Source organism: Delphinapterus leucas, chromosome 4 (assembly GCF_059928025.1).
Source record: "Delphinapterus leucas isolate spDelLeu-1000000601 "Yukka" chromosome 4, BTC_Dleu_Yukka2, whole genome shotgun sequence".
In the NCBI taxonomy this organism is placed as follows: Eukaryota; Metazoa; Chordata; class Mammalia; order Artiodactyla; family Monodontidae; genus Delphinapterus; species Delphinapterus leucas.
This window is the reverse complement of record NC_143132.1, coordinates 2001117-2020316: the sequence shown is the minus strand read 5'-3', so window position 1 is coordinate 2020316 and position 19200 is coordinate 2001117. Positions and strand designations below refer to the sequence as shown.

General features: G+C 61.4%; 1 protein-coding gene across 2 annotated transcripts; it reads right to left on the bottom strand.

Annotated features, from left to right (window-relative positions):
* Positions 1–3475: 3475 nt before the first annotated feature.
* On the bottom strand, positions 3476–19181 carry ICOSLG (inducible T cell costimulator ligand). Of its 2 annotated transcripts, XM_089910120.1 has the most exons (7): positions 13624–19181; positions 12192–12232; positions 10930–11295; positions 9952–10233; positions 7426–7596; positions 6446–6481; positions 3476–5794 (listed from the first exon to the last, which is right to left on the bottom strand). In XM_089910120.1, exons 1-7 carry the CDS (start codon positions 13635–13637, stop codon positions 5709–5711), a joined length of 996 nt encoding a protein of 331 aa, XP_089766246.1. In that variant the 5' UTR covers positions 13638–19181; the 3' UTR covers positions 3476–5708. The 2 variants fall into 2 exon arrangements, with proteins under 2 accessions (XP_089766246.1, XP_022452375.2); XM_022596667.3 differs by having other exon boundaries at positions 3476–6481.
* Positions 19182–19200: the final 19 nt, after the last annotated feature.

The window sequence follows — 19200 nt, the reverse complement described above, 5'->3', positions numbered from 1 at the left end:
CCGAAGCTTCTTGATTTTGGAGTCTGGGGTGGAATCCCGATGGTGACATTTCTGTCTGGGTTGGGGTAGAGGCTGGCCTCCACAGGCACCAGGCTTTGTAGGGCAGGGCGTCTGCAGCGACCCTGGCCCTGGCTGAGGTGGGAGGGGCTGGAGCCACTGAGGACACAGTGCCTGGCATTTGGGGTTAAAGAGGATTTGCTGGACCGAGGTCCTCCTGAGCCTGAGCCCCGTCACTCTCACGGTCCCTCGTCAGCCACCGTGGCCACGGCTGCATCTCCCCTGTCACTCCTCCAAGGTCAGCCACTTGTCTTTCGAAGGACCCCCCGCCCTGCTTGTTCTCACCCTCAGCTTCCTCCAGCCTCAGCCTGGTCCCTGCAGCCTCCTGAGATCAAAGACTCCGTTTCCCAGCATCCTTTGCAGCGGGGCCACGTCCAAGTGCACGTCCTGGGGGGCTGCCCACCCACCTGAAAGGCTCCGACCCAGCGGGCCGGGGGCACAGGTCCCAGGGAAGGCCCAGAGCAAGGTGCAGGCCTGCCCCTCCCTAGGCTGTGCCAGCCTCCTTAGCCACCCTTGTGGGCTCCGTGCCGACTGCAGGAGACTGGCCAGGAGTGGGGATCACGGTGAGGACGACCTGGGGTGCCAGGGCCAGTGCCCGTGCAAAGGGAATCGTGGTCCCCGATGTGATGCCCCACGAGGATGCTCCTGCAGGGGCAGGGGCAGGACCCGACCCGCTCGGGAGTGAGGGCTGGGGTTCGCCCACTGGGCCCAGCTCGTGGTGGGCACCCCTTGCAGTGGAGGCATGAAGAGGGCCGTAACCATGCGCGGCTGTCACACAGGACAAAGGAGCGGCGGTCGCTGGGCCACGCCTTTGGGTCTGGACCTCAGCCCGGCTGCAGGCTGGTGCCCAGGTCCCCACCCTCCCTCTCGCCCCCCCGCCCACCATCTCTGCCGTTTCCTAACCCTCCTCGTGTCCCTTCCCCATCTCTCCATCCTTCTCTCTCCTCCTCTTGGGAGCTGTAGTGAGTTGCACAGGGTCCCCCAAACTCACGTCCCGGAACCTCACTTGGAAACAGGGTCTCTGCCAATGTCACTAGTGAAGATGGGGTCACCCTGGGTCGGGTGGCCCTCAGTGCAGTGACTGGCGTCCTTGTAAGGCAAGCAGAGCGCCAGAGACTGAGGGCTGTGGGCTGCACCAGGGGCCACCTACAGCCACCAGAAGCTGGACGAGACACGGAAAGGTCAGGGAAGCAGCCCTGCCGACAACTTCATCTTGGACTCTGGCCCTCCAGACGGAGGAGTGGGGTTCTGTTGTTTAAGCCGCCCAGCCCCTCCCAGGAGCACACAGCCTCACAGCCTGGGTGAGTCCCACCACCACCCCCCATGGCAGGCAGACCCTGCACAGAGGCCCTGCCTGTTGGGGTCCCTGGCTCTGGGCCCAGCAGCCCTCCCAGGCTGCGTTTTAGCCAAATCACAGTGTCCTTTTCTGGGTTCAGGTGAGGTGGACCGGCCCTGGATCTGCTGAGAGCCCATGGGGCAGTGCATTTGGGACATTTTGAATCACAGGTGCACAGCTGTGTATTCTGAGAAACTCTCCTTCCTCCAGGCCAGCAGCTTCCTGAGTCCCCCCTCCAGCTGCCTCTCAGAGCACAGTCCGTGCTTTTGTGGGGGACTACCCCTCCCCCCTTCCCGGTCCCGGCCCAGGAAACCCCACTCTGGTGTGACAGGTGCCGCCCCCCCACCCCACGCCTGGTCGGCCCCCTCCCAGCAGCCTCGGGCACCTGCGACCTTGGGGTCAGGAGGCCCACAGAGCAGGGATGAGCGATGAGTCACTCTCTGGTTCCGGGGCCGGGGGGCGGGGAGGGCCGGGCTCAGGCCACAGGACAGTGTAAGGGGGTAGAGAAGGGCCAGCGAGGGGAGGAGGGAGGGCAGCGGGGGAGGGCGGGAGGATCCCGGTCAGTTCCTGGCCTGCATACTTCTTGGTCACTCCCCCAACACCCAGATTGGGGTCTTCGGAGCCTTGGATCCTGGTGTGGCCCTGCGTCTGGCCCTGACACAGGCTGGCTGACCAGGGGCCTGTGCAGCTCCTGGGCCTTGCAGCTTGTCAATGTCGGTCATGCGGGGCCCATCCCTCCCCGCCCCAGAAAATGTGCACTGTACCCTCCCGACAGGGGTGTCCCAGAAGCCCCTCCCCAGAGCTCAGGGTGGGCCGCACCTCTGGTCACTGGGACGAGCCTCTGAATTCCTGACACTGAATACCCCAGCCTCTTGCTTCTCCCTGATGACGGCAGGACCAACACAGATTCAAGGAAACCGTGCCATGTTTACTAGTAACTACAGAGGCTCTCCTCTTGGGACTCCAGAGTCTGGAAGGGGCACCGGGAAGCTGGGGATCCAGGGGGCGGGGCTGCGTCAGGGCTGGAGGACACGTTGGGGCAGGCAGGATGGCTGTGGGCCAGGAAGGCCACCCTAGGGGGGCACGACTGCCCCCTTCAGCCCCAGATGATCTTTGGGCTGCGGGGCGGGGCGTCCGTCACCAAGGACAGAATCACCCCAGATCACGTAAGCTGCCTTCTCGGTGGAAGCGTCCTGTTTCTGAAAAGTCGGGCCTGGAGGGAGATGCACACAGGATGTGCCTGTCCGGCACCGGCACTGCCCGGAGCCGCCGGCGGGCCCCGCCGCTGACCAGCGGCCAGCGTCACAGCACTGGGGCCGCGCCGGGCAGTGGCAGTGCAGGGTGGCCTTCTCCTGAGGTTCTCCAAAGCCTCGGCTGCCCTCCCCAGGGTGAGGGCTGCGGTCACGGGGCGGGGCCGAGCTGCAGGCAGAAGCTGGCTCCGGCCTTCTCACCTGGCGGGAGGGCGAGGCGCTCTCGTCACGCAGCTGCTACTTCCCTCTGTCCCCTGCCCTTGAGACAAGCCTCCATCTGCCGGCCTGGCTCCGCCTCCCTGATGGGTGTTCACTGCGCAGCTACTGTGAGCAGGGCGCTGGGGGCAGGGGCCACGGGGCCCCAGAGACCAGGACTCCGGCTGCTGGGACGGCCAGGTGGCCTCTGCCCCCACGGCAGTGCCAGCACCTCAGACTCTTGCTCCCGGCCGGCCCCTGACCTGGAACGTTCCCTGGGCCTGACCCTGAACCATGAGTCGCCTCTCCTGTGCCCCGTGCGAGGGGGACCGGGACAGCGGCTCGCTGCCCTGCCCTCCCCAGGAAGGTGACACGGGATCCTCACCCTCGGGTCACTGACCTCTGGGTCCCCATCCATGGTGGGACGTCAAGCAGTGTCCCGCTCACCACCCGTTAGAAGCCAGTAGGAACCCCCAAGAGTGACAACCAAAATGCCTCCACGCTAACCAACGTCCCCTGGGGGACGGGGCCACCCAGGTGAGGACAGACGGGGCAGGGGCAGGGTCCCCGACGGCAATCAGGACGGACTGAGTGCACTATGCCCGCGCGCACACTGACCAAAGCTGCCAGACACAGCCACGCCGACTGCCTGTATTCTCCAAAACCAGGCTTCCAGAAACGTCAAAATGTGGCACTTGCACACTGTCCACGACACAGCGTGAGGTGCAAGCCGCGGCCCCCAGGGTGGACAGGCCAAGGGTGACCCGTGCGAGCTGGGCAGAGCAGACCGTGGCCCCGGAGGCCGGAGGGAGCGGCGAGGGTCCGTTGGGGCCCAGCGGGGAGATGATGACTCAGGGTCCGGAGCCTAGAGCCCAGGGCCCAGGCAGAGCCCGCAAGCACATGCAGGGAGAGACCCGGGCGGCCGCGTCACGGGGCCTGAGCGGGAGGCCGGCCTAGCCGCTTCCCCAAGAAGGAAATCCCTTCTGACAGGAAAGCTGGAAGCACACTCAGTCTCCCTGCGGCTGCCCTGTCCTGCCGGGCGGAGAACGCCGCCCTGACCAGCTCCAGGGGCCTCTCAGGGTCTGCAGGCTGGACCCCGGGCAGGACGGCGGAGAGGGCCCTAGGTGCACCTGTCCTGGTGTCACATCACAGTCACTGGGGACAGGCCTGCGACCACCTGACGCACCCCACCTGCTGCACTCAAGGGCCCCTCAGGCTTCTTGCTCGTGGTGCCATGAGTCACCTTCTGTCATTCTTTGAGGAACCACACTTGTCTTCTAATGCTTTCATGCTAAAGTCTGTGTGGACCCCTCACCACACCTATTTAAAAGCCATGTGAGGGCTCTTTGGTACAAAAACAGACATACACACGCACAGTTTCTTGGAACACTGTTGGCTGAGGTTCTGCGCTCAGCCGGCCTTGTTGAGTTTGCTGTAAGTCTGGATCTGGGGAGCGCAGGCCTCACGTGCCCGTCGGTGCTGAATGACCACAGGGGCAGGGGCAACAGACCCGTTTCCTGGGGGCGTGCCCACCAGGGTTACCTGGCAGCCACCTTTGCAGAACCTTCTGGAAACAGTGAACTGCTAGATGTAATGCAGGAATCAACATGGAAACCGCCTGGGCAGGGTCAGGGCGTCGGGCTGCCGCCTCCGTGGACTTGGCCACTGCCCCACTCCAGTCACCCAGGGGGCCCAGCGGGCTCCGAGGAACCCGGCACGTGAGGTGAAGTCTCCGTCACGACTGTGCAGGTCCCCAGGGGAGGTCCGCGAGGGGCCCTGGGTGACAGTGCGGGGCTGGCAGGGGCTGCCCAGCAAGATTCGAGGGAATTGCTTCTGCGTTTGAAGAAAGGCGGCCATGCGGCCGGAAGGCCGCCCACCGTCCACTCACGGCCCCAGTTTGAAGGACTGTGACAGTCACCTGTCCATGCTGGTGTCTTCTGGAGACGTGTGTCCCAGCCCTGCCTGCCTGTCCCCTGCAGCGGAACCCTGGGCCACCATGCCCAGCTGCACCGCCCAGCACAGACCTTCTCCCAAAATTTCACTGTTTTTGTTTTTTCATTGTGTTTTTGAGGAGGGAAACCTAGCTTTTGACCAAAACAAATGAGGTCGGGTTTTCCTCCCAGGGAGCGTTCTGGAGGGACATGAGTTCCAGGGGTTTTTCTGGTGCCGCCCGCTCAGTGCTTCAGGACACGTCTGCACAGACGCCGGGTCCTCAGGGCGGAGGTGGGGCAGGAGACTGACCAGCAGAGCCAGCACGTGGCCCCTGCTCCTGGAGCGAACACGGCTTAGCACAGGTCATCCCGGAAGAGAGTGGCCTCAGAAGCCCGTCCGGTCCAGGATGCTGAGAAGCGCTGCAGGCTCTCGGGGGCTGGTGGTGGAAAGGAGCCGTCACAACCCTTTTCTTGTTCTGTGTTTGGCAGCGAAGGTGGGCAGCCCACCTACTTGGGGGCACATGTATCCCCGAGGAGTTGCCGACCTTTTGAAAGGGCTGCCAGGATCAGGTCAGTGCCCGCCACGTGCTCCCTGGGGTCAGCGTGGCCCTTCCAGGGGGCGCCCGCATGTCCCCACAAGGCCAGGTGGCCCAGTGCCCGTGCAGCCCCCAATACGGGCGCAGATGGTGTCCTCTGCCCAGCCTGCCCGGGTCAATTCTCAAGCTGCCACCCGACGTCCCCGCTGGTGGCACGTCCTGGGGGAGCTCTCATCACACGTGCTCTTGGAAGGAAAGAGGAGAGGGGCGTGAGCACAGAGCTGGCTCATTCTCTCTGGAAGCAGAGACTCATCTTCTCAGGAACCAGGACGGTGAAAACAGGGTTGAAAACGCCTGCAGACGGGCGCCGCATCGGACTCTCGGGTCAGCAGGCCCGGATTCTTTAGCAAGCTGTGTCCTGCATCGTCTGAAAGTGGCCTTGGGAGGGAATCTGCTGCAGCACCAGGCAGCCGCGTGCCCCGGAATCACCTGTGTGAACAGGTGGGCGGGCACTGCCGTGTGGGTCGTGCTCACCTCGGGCCTACCCTCCCCTGACGACCCTTCTCACAGGTGGAGAAACGGGGCTCAGAGGTATGGTCGTTGGCCTCAGGCGTGGAGCCCGCTGGCCTGACCACAAAGGCCTGGCAGCCCGAGGCACCTGCCAGTAGGAAACCGAAACTGAAGGCCCTGCGTGTGGCTACTTTCCCAAACTGGGGCGGGAATCACTCTGACCTTTGCTCTGGGACAGTGAGGTGCCCGCACAAAGGGTCTGGACTCGCTGGAGAGCCCCCGCCCCCGAGGGGTGGGGCTGAGACGGAGGGAGAACAGGCGGATGAGCCGGGCAGCTGGGGAGGGGCAGCGGGGCTGTGGTCCCAGGCTCTCTGCTGACATGTACGTGTAGCTGTACATTTGGAAAATCCCATAGCACAGTGTCAGCGAGAGGACGGGCTTACACGCCAAGGAAGGCCAGGGGGACAGGCCTTCGCTTGGGATTTCACCGTCTCTGAAACTGGAAACGCCTATTTCCTGGTCATCGAGTAGCACCCGCGCTGAAAGGCGGGCACAGAGAGAGTGGAGCGCCCAGCTCGCCCGTGGACCCACGCTTCCTCCACGGGTCTCCTTCCCTCCTGGCAAACTGACCCGTGAGCTCCAGCTCCGGCCTCGCAGCCTGGGCGCCTGTTGGGACAAACCAGAAACACTCAGGGCGGGCTGTGAGGGGGCCTCTCTGAAGACCCCAGGGGCCCCGCACTCAGCAGAGCCCCACTCCACGCTCCTCCAGCCTCCTGCTCGGGTGAGGGCTCCTCAGGTCGCCCTCATTTCCAGGACGAGACTTTGTAAGAGGTCAGGGTGGGAAACGCTTCAAGATGCTCAAGGGCCTTCAGCGGCCTGGCTGGGTCGGCAGTGGGGCCGTGGGCAGTATATCTGGGCAGATGGCATTGGCAACCAAGTGGAAGCTCCAGGCGGCATGTAGAAACCCCTCCCGTCAGGCAGAGCTCCCACTGTGCGTGGGCTCCGCAATCCAGCCGTGCTCCCTTTCCACACCCTCCCAGGAGTCCAGGAGGAGCCCGACCTGGTTAATAAGACCTTTGGGGATGCCCGCTGACCTCCACAACCAGGCTGACCTGGGGAGACTGTGCTGGCCCCCCCCGAGGGGTTCCCCCAAGGCCCCAGCCCTCAGGCCCTCTTGTGACACCTGGGTGGTCCCAGGGTCCACATTCTAGGCTCTTCTGCTCCCCACTGTGAGTTCCGCTTCTTCGTTTTACAGTCAAAACCCAGACTTTCTGGATCTGTCTTCGAGCTTGGCCAGAACTGGACAGACGGCCTTGAGGGACTGAAGGCAACTCGGCTTCCAGAGACACACCACGTCCACACTCGGAGTCCGCCGTCCCCCCCAGACCCAGAGACCGGACTTCCCTTCTGGGGCGCAGCTGTGTCAGGATCTCGGAGGAGGAGGTCACACCAGGGGCACTGGGGCTGCTATCCTCACGTGTGTGAGCACGATTAAAGCATGCTTCCCGTGAGAGCGGCACCACGCAGGGCTTGGAAACATCCTAGGAAAGGCCAGCCCTCACCCCAACAAAGTAAGTGTGCGCTGTCTGCAGCGCGGGCTTCTCCGATACCTGCGTAGCTTCTGTAGGGACATCTCCGCCTGCACAGCCAGCCCGTGGCCACGGCCACGGCCACGGCCACGACTAGCACAGCAAGGATGCTGAGAACCGGCTGGTTCGCCGCATCTTGGGTGTCGTCCACTGGGTCCTCTGTGATGCTGTCCTTGGTTCCTGTGGACATTTCTGCAGGAAAGGAAAGTAACCCAGGACTTACAGGGTCAGGAGGAAAAGGGGGTTTCTTCATCCTGAAGGAGAGAGCGCTAAGGGAAGTATTGATCCACCAAACTTTCCCAGAGGTGTTTTGTGATTTTTAAGCTATAAAGCTGACGGAGAGGAGGGTTTCCCCCTCCAGGTGAACCTTCATCTCTTCCTGGGCTGTCATTCCTCCTCACCCTACCCGTGTGACCTGTAATCCCAGCCCTTCCTAAAGGTCCACACCTGGGAATGGGCATGGTGGGAAGCACAGTCTTCCTGGCTTTTTTTTTTTTTTTGCGGTACGCGGGCCTCTCACTGTTGTGGCCTCTCCTGCTGCGGAGCACAGGCTCCGGACGCGCAGGCTCAGCGGCCATGGCTCATGGGCCCAGCCGCTCCGTGGCACGTGGGATCTTCTCGGACCGGGGCACGAACCCGCGTCCCCTGCATCGGCAGGCGGACTCTCAACCACTGCGCCACCAGGGAAGCCCTTCCTGGCTTTTTAAACTAAACTTGATTTAATTAATTCTTTCTAGCTTAATTGCTGGCTTTAAAAAAAATGATGGTGAAATTCACACAACATAAAATTAACCATTTTAAAACGAACAATTCAGCGGCATTTAGTACATTCACAAGGTCACGCAGCCAAAACCATGATCTAATTCCAGAACTTTCCACCACCACAAACGGAAACCCCCTTCCCATCAGTGGTCACTTCCCATCCTCTCTCCCAGCCCCTGGCAAACTCTAACCTACTTTCTGTCTGTTTGGATTTACCTATACGGGCCGTTTCATACAAATGGAATCATACACTATGTGGCCTTCTGTGTCTGGCTTCTCTCACTGAGCATCACCTGCACGGTTCATCCACATTGCAGCATGGTCAGTGCCTCACTCCTTTTCGTGGCTGAGTAATGCTCCACTGTGTGGATGGACGCATCCCTTCGTCCATCCGTGGACACTGGGGTTGCTCCCACCTTTGGGCTATTGTGAATGAGCTGCTGTGAACATTTATGTACAAGTATTTGTTTGATGCTCGTTTCCAGCGCTCTGGGGCGCACACCTAGGGGCGGAATTGCTGCGTCACAGGCTAAGTTTTTTTTTTTTTTTTTTAGGCTACGGACATGCAGGCTCAGTGGCCATGGCTCACGGGCCCAGCCGCTCCGCAACATGTGGGATCCTCCCGGACCGGGGCACGAACCCATGTACCCTGATCGGCAGGCAGACTCTCAACCACTGCACCACCAGGGAAGCCCCACAGGCTAAGTTTTAAGGAACTAGCAGATTGCTCTTCACGGCGGCTGCACCATTTCCCGTCCCACTGGCAGTGCACGAGGGGGCCAATCCTCCTGTCCCAGTGTCCAACCATTGTGCCCCTCCCTGGGCAGCTTGTTACAAGTGTCCCGTGTTTGCCGAAACCCGAAGGAGCCATGAGCCAGACAGTGGCTAGGCCTCCCACGCACCTTAGAACCATCTGGAAGCTTTTCAACATGTCCTGTTGCCTGGACAGCCCAGAGGTGCTGATTCAAAGGGTCTGGGCACAGGGCGGGGTGATGGGGGTTGACAGGCTTCCCAGTTGTCCCCCAGAGCAGCTGGGCCGAGACTACGGCCCCAGGAGACCCTCCCATTCCCCTTCCCCTGCACCCGGCTGCCCTGCTGGGACGCAGAGGCCAGCGGAGGCCTCTGGTGCAGCCAGAAGACCGTGACCGCTGAGTCCCAGGGCTGCGCCTGCATTCCAGGAAGGCGAGTGCCCGGGCACGGGGGCTCCCGGCAGCTGGGCGGCTTCTTGGTGGTAGGCAGGCCCCCGACACCCCCATCCTCCAGCTCTCCTGCCCCTCCTTCCCTGGCGTCTCAACACTGCTGACAGGGACACACAGGCTGAGAGAGCCTGTGGCTTCTACAAAGGAGTCACCCGCCTGCGCCCTTCCACGGGGCCCAGCCGGACCCCCTGGTGGAAGAGCGGTTCTGGTTTCCCAGGGGGCACACGTCCGAAGAGCTGGGGTGGTGGCTGTGCAGGAGGGGCTTCAATCCTGATGCTGCCGCCGCCTCAGCCTGCAGCTTCTGAAGTGTTACATGACCTTTCGGAGCCTCAGTCCCTCATCCGCGAAATGGGTCACCAAAACTGACGCCCCCCCCCCCCCAGGTGCATGAGGATTAAGCGCCCCGAGCACCTGGCCGGCCCCTGCCCTCCGTCGCACGGTGATGTCTGTCACCTCCTCTCCCTGTCACCACCTCTGAAGCCACTGCCGAGTCACCTCATAGGGGCTTCCACCTGAGAGGATCCCCCAAGTCACCCCTGGCCCCCAGCCTTGGATTGGGGTCAGTGTGCAGATCCCGGGACCTTACCTGTCTGGCCGCTGGTCAGGTTCTGGTGAAGAAGCACATTCTCGATGCAGCAGCCCACGTCGATGGTGGGGCTCCGCCTGATCCGCAGGACGCTGACCACGTTGTACAGGCCCCTCGCGTTTAGGGACACGGTGCTGTTCTGCAGGGCGTCGTCCAGCAGGCTGTTGTCCGTCTTGTTGATCCAGTACACGTTGGGCCGCGGGTAGCCATCCGTGGACGTGCATGTGAAGACCAACTCCTCATCCTGGGATGGGCCGCTGACCACTGGCATGCTGTAGTTTGCTGCAGGGGAGGGAAACGGGCTGAGGGGTGCCAGGTTCCGAAGGTCAGAGAAGGGTGGGGGACACAGTGCCAAGGGCCAGGGTAGCGGGGAGGCAGCCGTCGTGCCCCTGACGCCGGAGCAGGGCCGGGACCAAGGCTGTGGTCTGGGCAGCAGCACAGGCCCTGTTCTACCAGAGTCACACCCCCCAACCCACCAATAGGGGCGCTATGAGCCGGGCGGGCAGTGACCGGCACCCACGTCCCACCCCAAGGAGGTTGGCCTCCTTTGAGTCTAGTGACACAGTCAGCTGACAATTCACCCGTCTCTCCACTGAACGGTGCCCCGAGCAACTTGGTGGAGGGGCTTTTATTTTCTTCCTAAACTCTGATCTCATTTAGTGCCTTATACCACTCCCTCCATTTTTCATGAAAACATCTAGTTTGGGTTGAATTGGAGGGTTTCGAGGCAAGGACAGCAAGCTTAGGAGCTCCTGTGAGGAGGGAGGCACCTCGGCTACTGGAAAACTTTTTTAGGAGCCGAACGATATTTCCACCACCTAAGCCGCACACCTGGTTTAAACAGAAGCCCGCTAGAGGGATCTGGATTTCCTTTAAGGGAAGACACGGGTGAATGAGCCGCAGAAAACAGGTCTTACTGACACTTCTTCCGGGCCGTAAGGCTGGGCTGGAATCAACTCGTCAGCTCCGCCGTCTTACCTGCCACGTTTAGCGTGACCGTGACTTCCAAAATCTTTTCTAATTCTAAGGATTTCCGAAACACCAGGCAGTTGAACTTCTGCTCGTCCTGGGGAGTGACATTGTGCAGGTGCAGAGAGAAGTCGCCCTGCTTCATGCTGTCCAGGGACAGCCGGGCCCGGTCTTTGTAGTGGTTGTTACCGTGGCCGGCAGAGCTGTTTCCCGAGAGGTAGTAAGTCACCACAGAGCTGGTGTTCCGTTTGCCCGGCACATTGATTTGCCAGTAAACATAAAGGTCATTTAAATCGAAGGTGTTTCCTTCAGGGTAAATGCAGCTGAGCAAGACATCACTGCCCACCATCGCTCTGATCTCTTCTTCTTGAATCTCTGCAAGCATCCAAAAAGAACAGAATTCATCTTCCGCGCTTGACTCGTAACTTTGAACTCACCCTTTGGAGGGACGGGGGAGCTTCTGGGTTGCAAGACTCAAACCCCAATTCTGACTCATTTCAGTAGGAAAGGAATGTATTAGTAATAAGATGCACATAGGAAAGCAACAATAGTTTAAAAATTCGGACACTGGCGGTAAGCTGCTCTGATGTATCACCAGGGTCGGTTTCCAGTCATCATGCCGGGAGCCAGCCAGGACTCCTCCCTGTTTCTACTACTTCTTGGGAGTTTACAATGAATTCAGAATAAAAAGATGTTTTTAAAAAAACTCAGACATTTGAAAAGAAAACATCAGCTTCTCAACAACATCATTATAGTAGCGTTTGCAACTCCATCAGAGAAGGCCCGGCGAGGTTTTGTGGTCTGTTACAACCGCTCAGATGCCAGCAGGGAAAGTGGCCGTGTGCCCTGACCCGCCGCCCTGTGGGCTGGAAGGCCAGGCAAGGCCTCAGTCTCCGCTGTGGTGCCATATCCCCGTTCTGCACTCTTCTGGAAGCTGGTGGCTTTGGGGAGCAAAGGGGTCACGGGAAACAGGAAGCCCAGCTCCCAGCTCCTCTGGAAAGCGGAGGTTCTGAAACACTTGGGGGGAACTACACTCTGCCCATCCCAAACACAACACAAAGGAGAACCACGGGGCCTGGCCAAGCCCCCCGCTTCACGGCTCTCAATGCCACACATCACCCTGGGCTTGGGGGCCCCGCTTTCTCACAAGGGCCCCTGGAAAAGCAAGCAGGGCTGTGGGGAGGACCCCACTGACACCTGTACCCCGCGGTCCTCACTGCTCAGAACTGAAGGGCTTGGAAGGCTCCAGCAAGAGCACCGTCTGCACTTACCAGCTCGCAGGCCACACAGTAGCAGCAGCAGTAGTCCAGGGCTGGGAAAAAACAACCAGAAAAGGGTGAGTCCCGCCCCTCCCCAGTGGGGTCAGGAGCCGGTCACACCCACCATCCCAGTGGGAATACACCCGCAGCCAGGCCATCAGCCCAGGCCACCCGGGGCAGCCAGGGATTCAAGAAGCGGACACAGCACCAACTCCTCCCTGCCCAGTAGGCAAGCCCCAAGGGGCGGGCAGCCCCTGCAAGGGACCAGCTCCCACGTTAATAAAACGCCCCTCAAAGCAGTTATGAGGGTGTGATAAAGGGTATCGAGAGGAACCATCAGCCCCCTGGTGGCCTGGCTTTGCACGGATGGAGTCTAAGAAATTGTATAAAATCGGATAGAAAACCACTTTCGGGGTATTTGAAGTTTGAGAGACAGAGAAGATGTAAGATGCCCCTCCCCCCGCCAGGGTCGGGTGAGCCCCAGGACAACCTTCTGAAGGAACGTGATCAATCTGAAACCAGATCTGGTGGCTCCACCGGAGCTGGTGGACAGCTCAGCCCTGGGGGCCGGCAGATCCCTCTCATGACTCCCAGGCTCCTGGCACGTTCAGCCTGGGAGCCTCTGTACCCTGCACGCCTCAGCAGTGGCCCCTGCCTCACCTGTCACCACTCTGCCCGTGCCCCAGCCCACTCCTCGTTGGGTCAGATAGGAGAAAGCACAGACGAGGCCCCCTGCTCAGGGGTGTGGGTGGCTGGTGGCTGTGACATGGCAGTATTTTTATTTTCCGTTCTTGAGGGAATAGTCTTTCCCTGTATTTCCAACTGGGGAGACTGGGTGGTGGGACCCTGGGGTGGGTGGGTTTCTGGGCTGTGCGTGTGGGGCACCTGGGGATGGGGTACCTCACCAGCTCAAGGGAAACACAGGCTGCCGATGCTAAGACTGCCCTGAAGGGGGCATTTTGGCAGAAAGCTGTTGCCTCCCCCTCAGCTGGCAAGAGACCAGGAGTGACCAGCTGGCCGGCACCTTCCCCAGTTTGCCTTTGCTGATGTAGGAGGGGAAAAACCCAGGCGTGCGGGGGGCACGTCACCAGTTGGTGGGCACCAGACGGCATTCGAGGTAAATAAGAGCGACCTTGGCACAGCAAAGTCACACCCTTCTTTCCTCTGGGCCACCGCCGGGGGCGGGCAGGGGAGGGGGGAAGTGAGAGTGGGTCGCTATGTCTTCTCTCCCAGCTTTTCCTCTTTCCCTCCCTCGGCAGGGACCCCGCCCCGGGTACACCCGCGTACTGCCATGGTCCCGCGCCGCCGGGAGGGCAACGCCGGCAGGTAACCACGCCTCCCGCGGCCCCGCGCGGTGCCGCCCCGCTCCCGGAGCCCGAGGCCCCCGCTGCGCCGCCAGGCTCGGTTCCCCGCGCCCAGAGGGCGCGTCCGCGCACACGCTCACCTCCTCGGCCGCATGGTGGGGGCGGAGACCCCGGGCCACGGGGGAACTCGGACGGCGGGAGATCTCGGAGCACTAGAGACCTCGGGCCGCGGAAGCCGTCGGGCCGCGGGAGAGCTCCGAGCACGAGCACGAGCGACCTCGGGCCGCGGGAGCCCTCGGAGCGGCCAGCACTCGCTGCGCTCCCGCCGCGCCTAGGAGGCTCTGGGCGCTGAGCTGGTCGGCGGCTCAGCGCCCTCCCGATCCGGCCCCGCCCCTGGTCCCACCCCCGGCCCGGTCCCTCCCACGGCCTTGGCCACGGGCAGGCGCGAGGGAACGGAAGCTTGGACAGTGACTCCCGAAACTTCAGCCCTTCCCAGGAGAGGGCGTAAGTCGGGCCCCGCGGGTTGCAGGATGGGGCGCCAGGTCCACCGGGCCTTGAGCCTGAGCGCAGTAGGTACCCCGGCAAGTCAGCGGCAGGGAAGGTCCGGTGGAGGAGGGCGGCCGAGCGCGCTGCTGGAGGGCTTGCCCAGCTGGAGGGGCCGTGGGAGGCTCAGCGCTGCCCCAGAGTCGCGCAGAACGTCCGCACCCCCAAGCGCCCCGGCTCCGCCTGCGCTTGTCCCCCGCCCCAGCGACCTGAGAGCCGGCGGGGCGCGGCGGGCTGAGAGTCAGGCTCCCGCCCTCCCTCCCGCTCTGGGGACGCAGCCAGGACCTCCAGCGCTTGGTGAAGTCAGAGCTCCAGGACCGTTCAGGGACGAATGAATGAGTGGCAGGAAGGAGGGAGGGAAGGCAGGCCGGCGGGCTCCACCTTCCAGTCCAGCCCTAGTCTCCCCCGAGCCAGCCTTGCTGCCGCGTCCTTTGTCAGTCCTGGGCCACCTGCCGCAGCATATTTGCCTATTAAAGGCTCTGAAAAGCCCACCGCGTGGAAACCAGTTCGTCTTTGCTCCTCCAAGCGTGTGGGACTTCTCACTCAAAAAAGAGTTTATATATTTTTTTCCGGTCTGGGAAAGGCGGCGCGGAGCCCCGGAGCTGGGGGCAAACGCCCCGTTTCCTTCTTGCCCAGCCCACCCAGTCCACAAGGCCTCCTCTCTGCAGGCCCAGCTGCGTCCTCCTCCCGCACCGGCCAGGTGGGTGCCGGCCAGGCGAGTGGGTGGAGCCATGAGGCAAGAGGCCGTCCAGCCCCCGGAAGGGCCTGGGCCCCCAGGCACCCCGCCTCAGGTCTGGAGGCTCCTGTTGGGTGGAGGCGCGAGGGGTGTGTCCTGCGGCCCAGGCTGGTGGGGATGCTGAGGCCAGCCTTTGGGGCGCAGGACAGGCAGGGTGTAAAGTGAGGGCAGAGCCCACGGGGCTCCCCTGGCCCCAGCCACCTGCATGCTGTCATTCTTATAACAAAGATTTAGTGCCCACCTACCACATGCGGCCTATGTGAGTGCTAAAGAGAAAAGCTTAAAATAAGAGAATCTCTGCCTGGTGGAAGTTAACATTCCTGTGGCGACAAGAGCAAACAAGACAAGGAAGCAGGGCTTCCCTGGTGGCGCAGTGGTTGAGAGTCCGCCTGCCGATGCAGGGGATGCGGGTTCGTGCCCCAGTCCGGGAAGATCCCACATGCCGCGGAGCGGCTGAGCCCGTGAGCCATGGCCGCTGAGCCTGTGCGTCTGGAGCCTGTGCTCCATGGTGGGAGAGGCCACAACACTGAGAGGCCCGCGTACCGCAAAAAAAAAAAAAAAAAGACAAGAAGCAAAAGAGCTGGGCTGGGAGATGGGGATGCTGCCGAGGAGGGGGATGGGGGCTGCAGGTGGCCAGGGAGGGAGGTGGGCCTGCGGTCCTAAAGTGCAGGGTCTTCACCCCTCCCAGGTCAGGCTGCAGGTTGGGGCGGGGGATTTACAGAGGCCAAGCAGGGTCTATCCTCCCTTTGGGGGCAGGGGGAGGAGAAGGGACAGGGGTCCCGGCCAGGACTCCCATTCAAGTGTCCAGTGAGGGCACAGACAGCCTGAACTTGGGTGGGGGCCATCAGGAAGGGGTTGAAAGATGGGGGCCAGGAGGAAAAGTAAGATCTGGCCAGGAGAACCGGGCGTGGGTATAAATCAGATCAGAGATGGGGTCTCAGGACGCTGCCCATCCCCAGAGCCAGAAAACCAATGCCGCATCTAGAACAGATGCAGCGGGGACACTTGGTGGTGGGGTGGTCACTGTATCAGGCCCAGCAGGGCCGGAGGGGGCACGATATCGGTGGCCTTAGATCCCCTCCCGCGGGGTTGGCAGCAGCTGGCAGAGGAGGACCGCGTTTGGGGAGGGCCGACCCAGCATCACCCGCGGGTGAGGAGAAAGGGACAAGGGACCGGCTGGGTCCGACACCTCCCGCCTTCCTGGGTCCAGTCCCGCCCCCACCAAGACCCCCCCCCACCCTACCCGCAGTGCTGGGGAGTGGAAGGGGTGGACCCCACACGCAACCTCGGGTCCTGGGGGACGGAGAGGCCCCCTCGGTTAAAGCCTCCCTCGCAGTGTCGGCTCACGTGGAGCGGGGAAGGAAAGGTGCCCAGTCGGCGTCCCGGGCCGCAGCCCTACAGTGCAGCGGGGGCACAGCCCCAGGGCAGCGGGGCAGGGAGCGCGGTGGGCTTCCGGGGGGCGAACGCCACGGAGCGGCCGGCTGCTGTGGGGACGAGGTAGGCTTGGCTTCCGGGGCAGCCCTCCTCCCCGGACCCCGGAGGACCAAGTGCTGCTGCCAGGCCCACCCAAGAGTGGGCACCCTAGGCCCAAGGAGCGCGCTGCCTGCTGAGCGGGCAGGCAAGCGGTAGGGAGTGCAGCGGGGCTGGAAGGGGACGTCCGAGCAGGACGGGGCGGGGGCGGGGGAGGGACACCCCGGGAGTGGGCAGAAGACCAGCCCCTCAGACCGGTAACCCCTCTGTGCTGTGTTTCCGCATTTGCGAAGCGGCGGTAGCTACAACGTCTTCCTCGTAACGCAGCTAAGTAGGTTCGTGGTTCCTGTGTGAGCACACGTAAGGCGTCCGCACCGATACTGGCACGTGGCTTATAGACAGAGGATTTCAAGACGAATGAGCACAGAGGACGGCCCTCGGGAGACTTCCTGCGGGTGAGCTTAGGTTTTCCTCTCTTGCCCTCACCCGTGACTGTTTCTCAGGCAGCGGGGCGGGGGTGTGTGTTGGGGGTGCCAGAGAGAGAAGCCCACCCGGAAGGCTATCTAGGCCAGCCTGGGAACCAAGCCGGAGTTGCTGCTGTGCTGAAGGTCCAAGGCTCTGGGTGCAGACACAGAAGCAAGACCCCATTGCCTCAAACTCGGGGCTCAGAACAACAGAAATGCACCGTCTCAAGTTCTGGAGGCGGGATGCCTGAACCAGCGCTTCTCCGGGGGGCTGGAGGTGAGGGTCCTTCCCGACTCTTCCGCCCCGGGTGCCCCAGGCGCCCGCTGCCTTGCAGCTGCGTCTCTGCCCCCACGGCAATGGCCTTCTCTATATGGGGTCAGGTCTCGTCTGCCACCCCTGGCGAGGGCCTTGGGGGTCACACGTGATCCAGCACAGTCTCCCCGTTTCCATCTCATCACAGCAGCCAAGCCCTCTTTTGCCTATAAGGTGACATTCACAGGTTCTGGGATTTAGGACAGGAACATCTTTCTGGGGTCATTATTCAGATGACCACAGGGGGTCACAAGGGGCCTCTGTGGGTGGGATTAAATACTTAGAGGCAGAATCTCAAGGTGTTATAAAGCTCCTTTGAGGGGCTCTGGGCCCCGCCTGGGAGCAGGCTGGCATAGAGCTGACGCCGGCAGACCGGGCCCCTCGGCGCCGGCTGCCTTGGGTGGAAGCAGCCGTTCCCAGCCCTGTCCCGTCAACCGCCGACACGAGTGCCTGTCTCTGTGGTCGGTTTGGTCCCAGGGCTTGGCCTCCCTGGAGGGTCTCATCTGTGCTCAGATGCTCCTGTCCCCACTGGCCCTCCGTGTTTTCTGGGGCTGCCGTGGCCTTGGTTTCATTACAGACCTTTAGCCCTTGGACAGGAGACCCGTGACATCACAGCCCAGTATTGTCCCCCTGCTAGCCTGGAGAGAAGGTCTTCATGAAGATGAAGATGTTTCTATCGGCCAGGGCTCTCCGTGTGTGTGTGTGTGTGTGTGTGTGTGTGTGTGTGTGTGAGTGTGTGTGTGTGAGAGAGGGAGAGAGAGAGAGACAGGAAGAGAGACAGTTTATTCAAGGAATTGGCTCATGTAATTATGGAGGCCTGATAAACCCAAAACCTACAGGGTGAGCTGGCCAGCTGGAGGCCTGGGAAGAGTTGTGCTCGGAGAGAATTCCTTCTCGCTCAGGGGAGATTAGGCCTTTGATGGCTTGGGACTGTCTCAGTCCGACGCGGCCACTATAATGAAATTCCACACACTAGGCAGCTTATAAACAACAGAAACGTCCTGCTCGAAGTTCTGGAGGCTGGAAGTGGCAGGTCAGGTACTGGCAGGGTCGGGTGAGGGCCCCTTGCACGGTCACACGCTTCTCGTGTGTCCACACGTGGGCAGGGGTGAGGGAGCTCGCTGGGGCCTCTTCTGTAAGGGCACTAATCCCAGTTTGGAGTCAACTCTAAGGCCCAACCTCCTAATACGATCACCTTGGAGCTTAGCTTATGTTAGGATCAACCGATGAGTTCAGACCACAGCACCCACCCGCACTGTGGAGGGTAAACTGCTTTACTCAAAGCCCACTGATTTAAGTATCGATGTAATCCAAAAAGCCCTTCACAGAAACCTCCAGGATAATGTTTGAACAAATGTCTGGGCACCGTGGCCCAGCCAAGTCAACACATAAAATTAACCATCACAACTTCTATTCTATTTCAAGATACTTTTAAAACACCCTTCAGGGCTTCCCTGGTGGCGCAGTGGTTGAGAGTCCGCCTGCCGATGCAGGGGACAAGGGTTTGTGCCCCGGTCCGGGAAGATCCCACATGCCGCGGAGCGGCTGGGCCCGTGAGCCATGGCCGCTGAGCCTGCGCGTCCGGAGCCTGTGCTCCGCAGCAGGAGAGGCCACAGCAGTGAGAGGCCCGCGTACCACAAAAAAAAAAAAAAAAAAAAAAAAAAAAACACCCTTCAGAAAGTCCATTTGTAGCCCCACCTTTCTTCCACAAACCACTGTTGGCACCAGCAGTGGTCCCAAGCTTCCCCAGGTCACAGTGTAACGCCCAGGACAAGCAGAATCTATGTGCCTGTCTGAGTCTGGGTGCCTTTGGGGAGTTTTCTGGTTAACCTGGAAAGGCCCCTTTGGGATTCATCACACGTGATTTGAAGCCGGCTCTGTCAATGCTCCAATGGTCCTGTCCTCACCAGAGCCCGGGGCAAACTGGGACCCCGCCTTCTGCAAGCAAGTCCATCTGGGTTAAGGAGGACCAAAGGTTGCATGCTTCACGAGTGGACCTGGCCTTGGCCTCCGTGCCCTCTGTTCAGCCTGTCCTACTTGGCTGACCGAGTGGATATCTACACTTTGCAAAGGTTTGGGGTGTTTCCTGTGGCTCTAATCAGGGTGGGTGATTTTAACCATCAAGGCACATGGCAGCCGTGATGGCATCGGCTACGTGTACAAATGGCACAGGTGCAGCGCGTGGTTATAA

Excerpts from the sequence above, each read along its gene's own strand:
- ICOSLG (XM_022596667.3), bottom strand. Across the intron at positions 10,234-10,929 it reads GGTCACGCTAAACGTGGCAG|CAAACTACAGCATGCCAGTG; the intron begins GTAAGACGGCGG and ends CCTCCCCTGCAG. Across the intron at positions 6,482-7,425 it reads TCCCTACAGAAGCTACGCAG|GCGCCCAGGCTGCGAGGCCG; the intron begins GTATCGGAGAAG and ends TTGTCCCAACAG.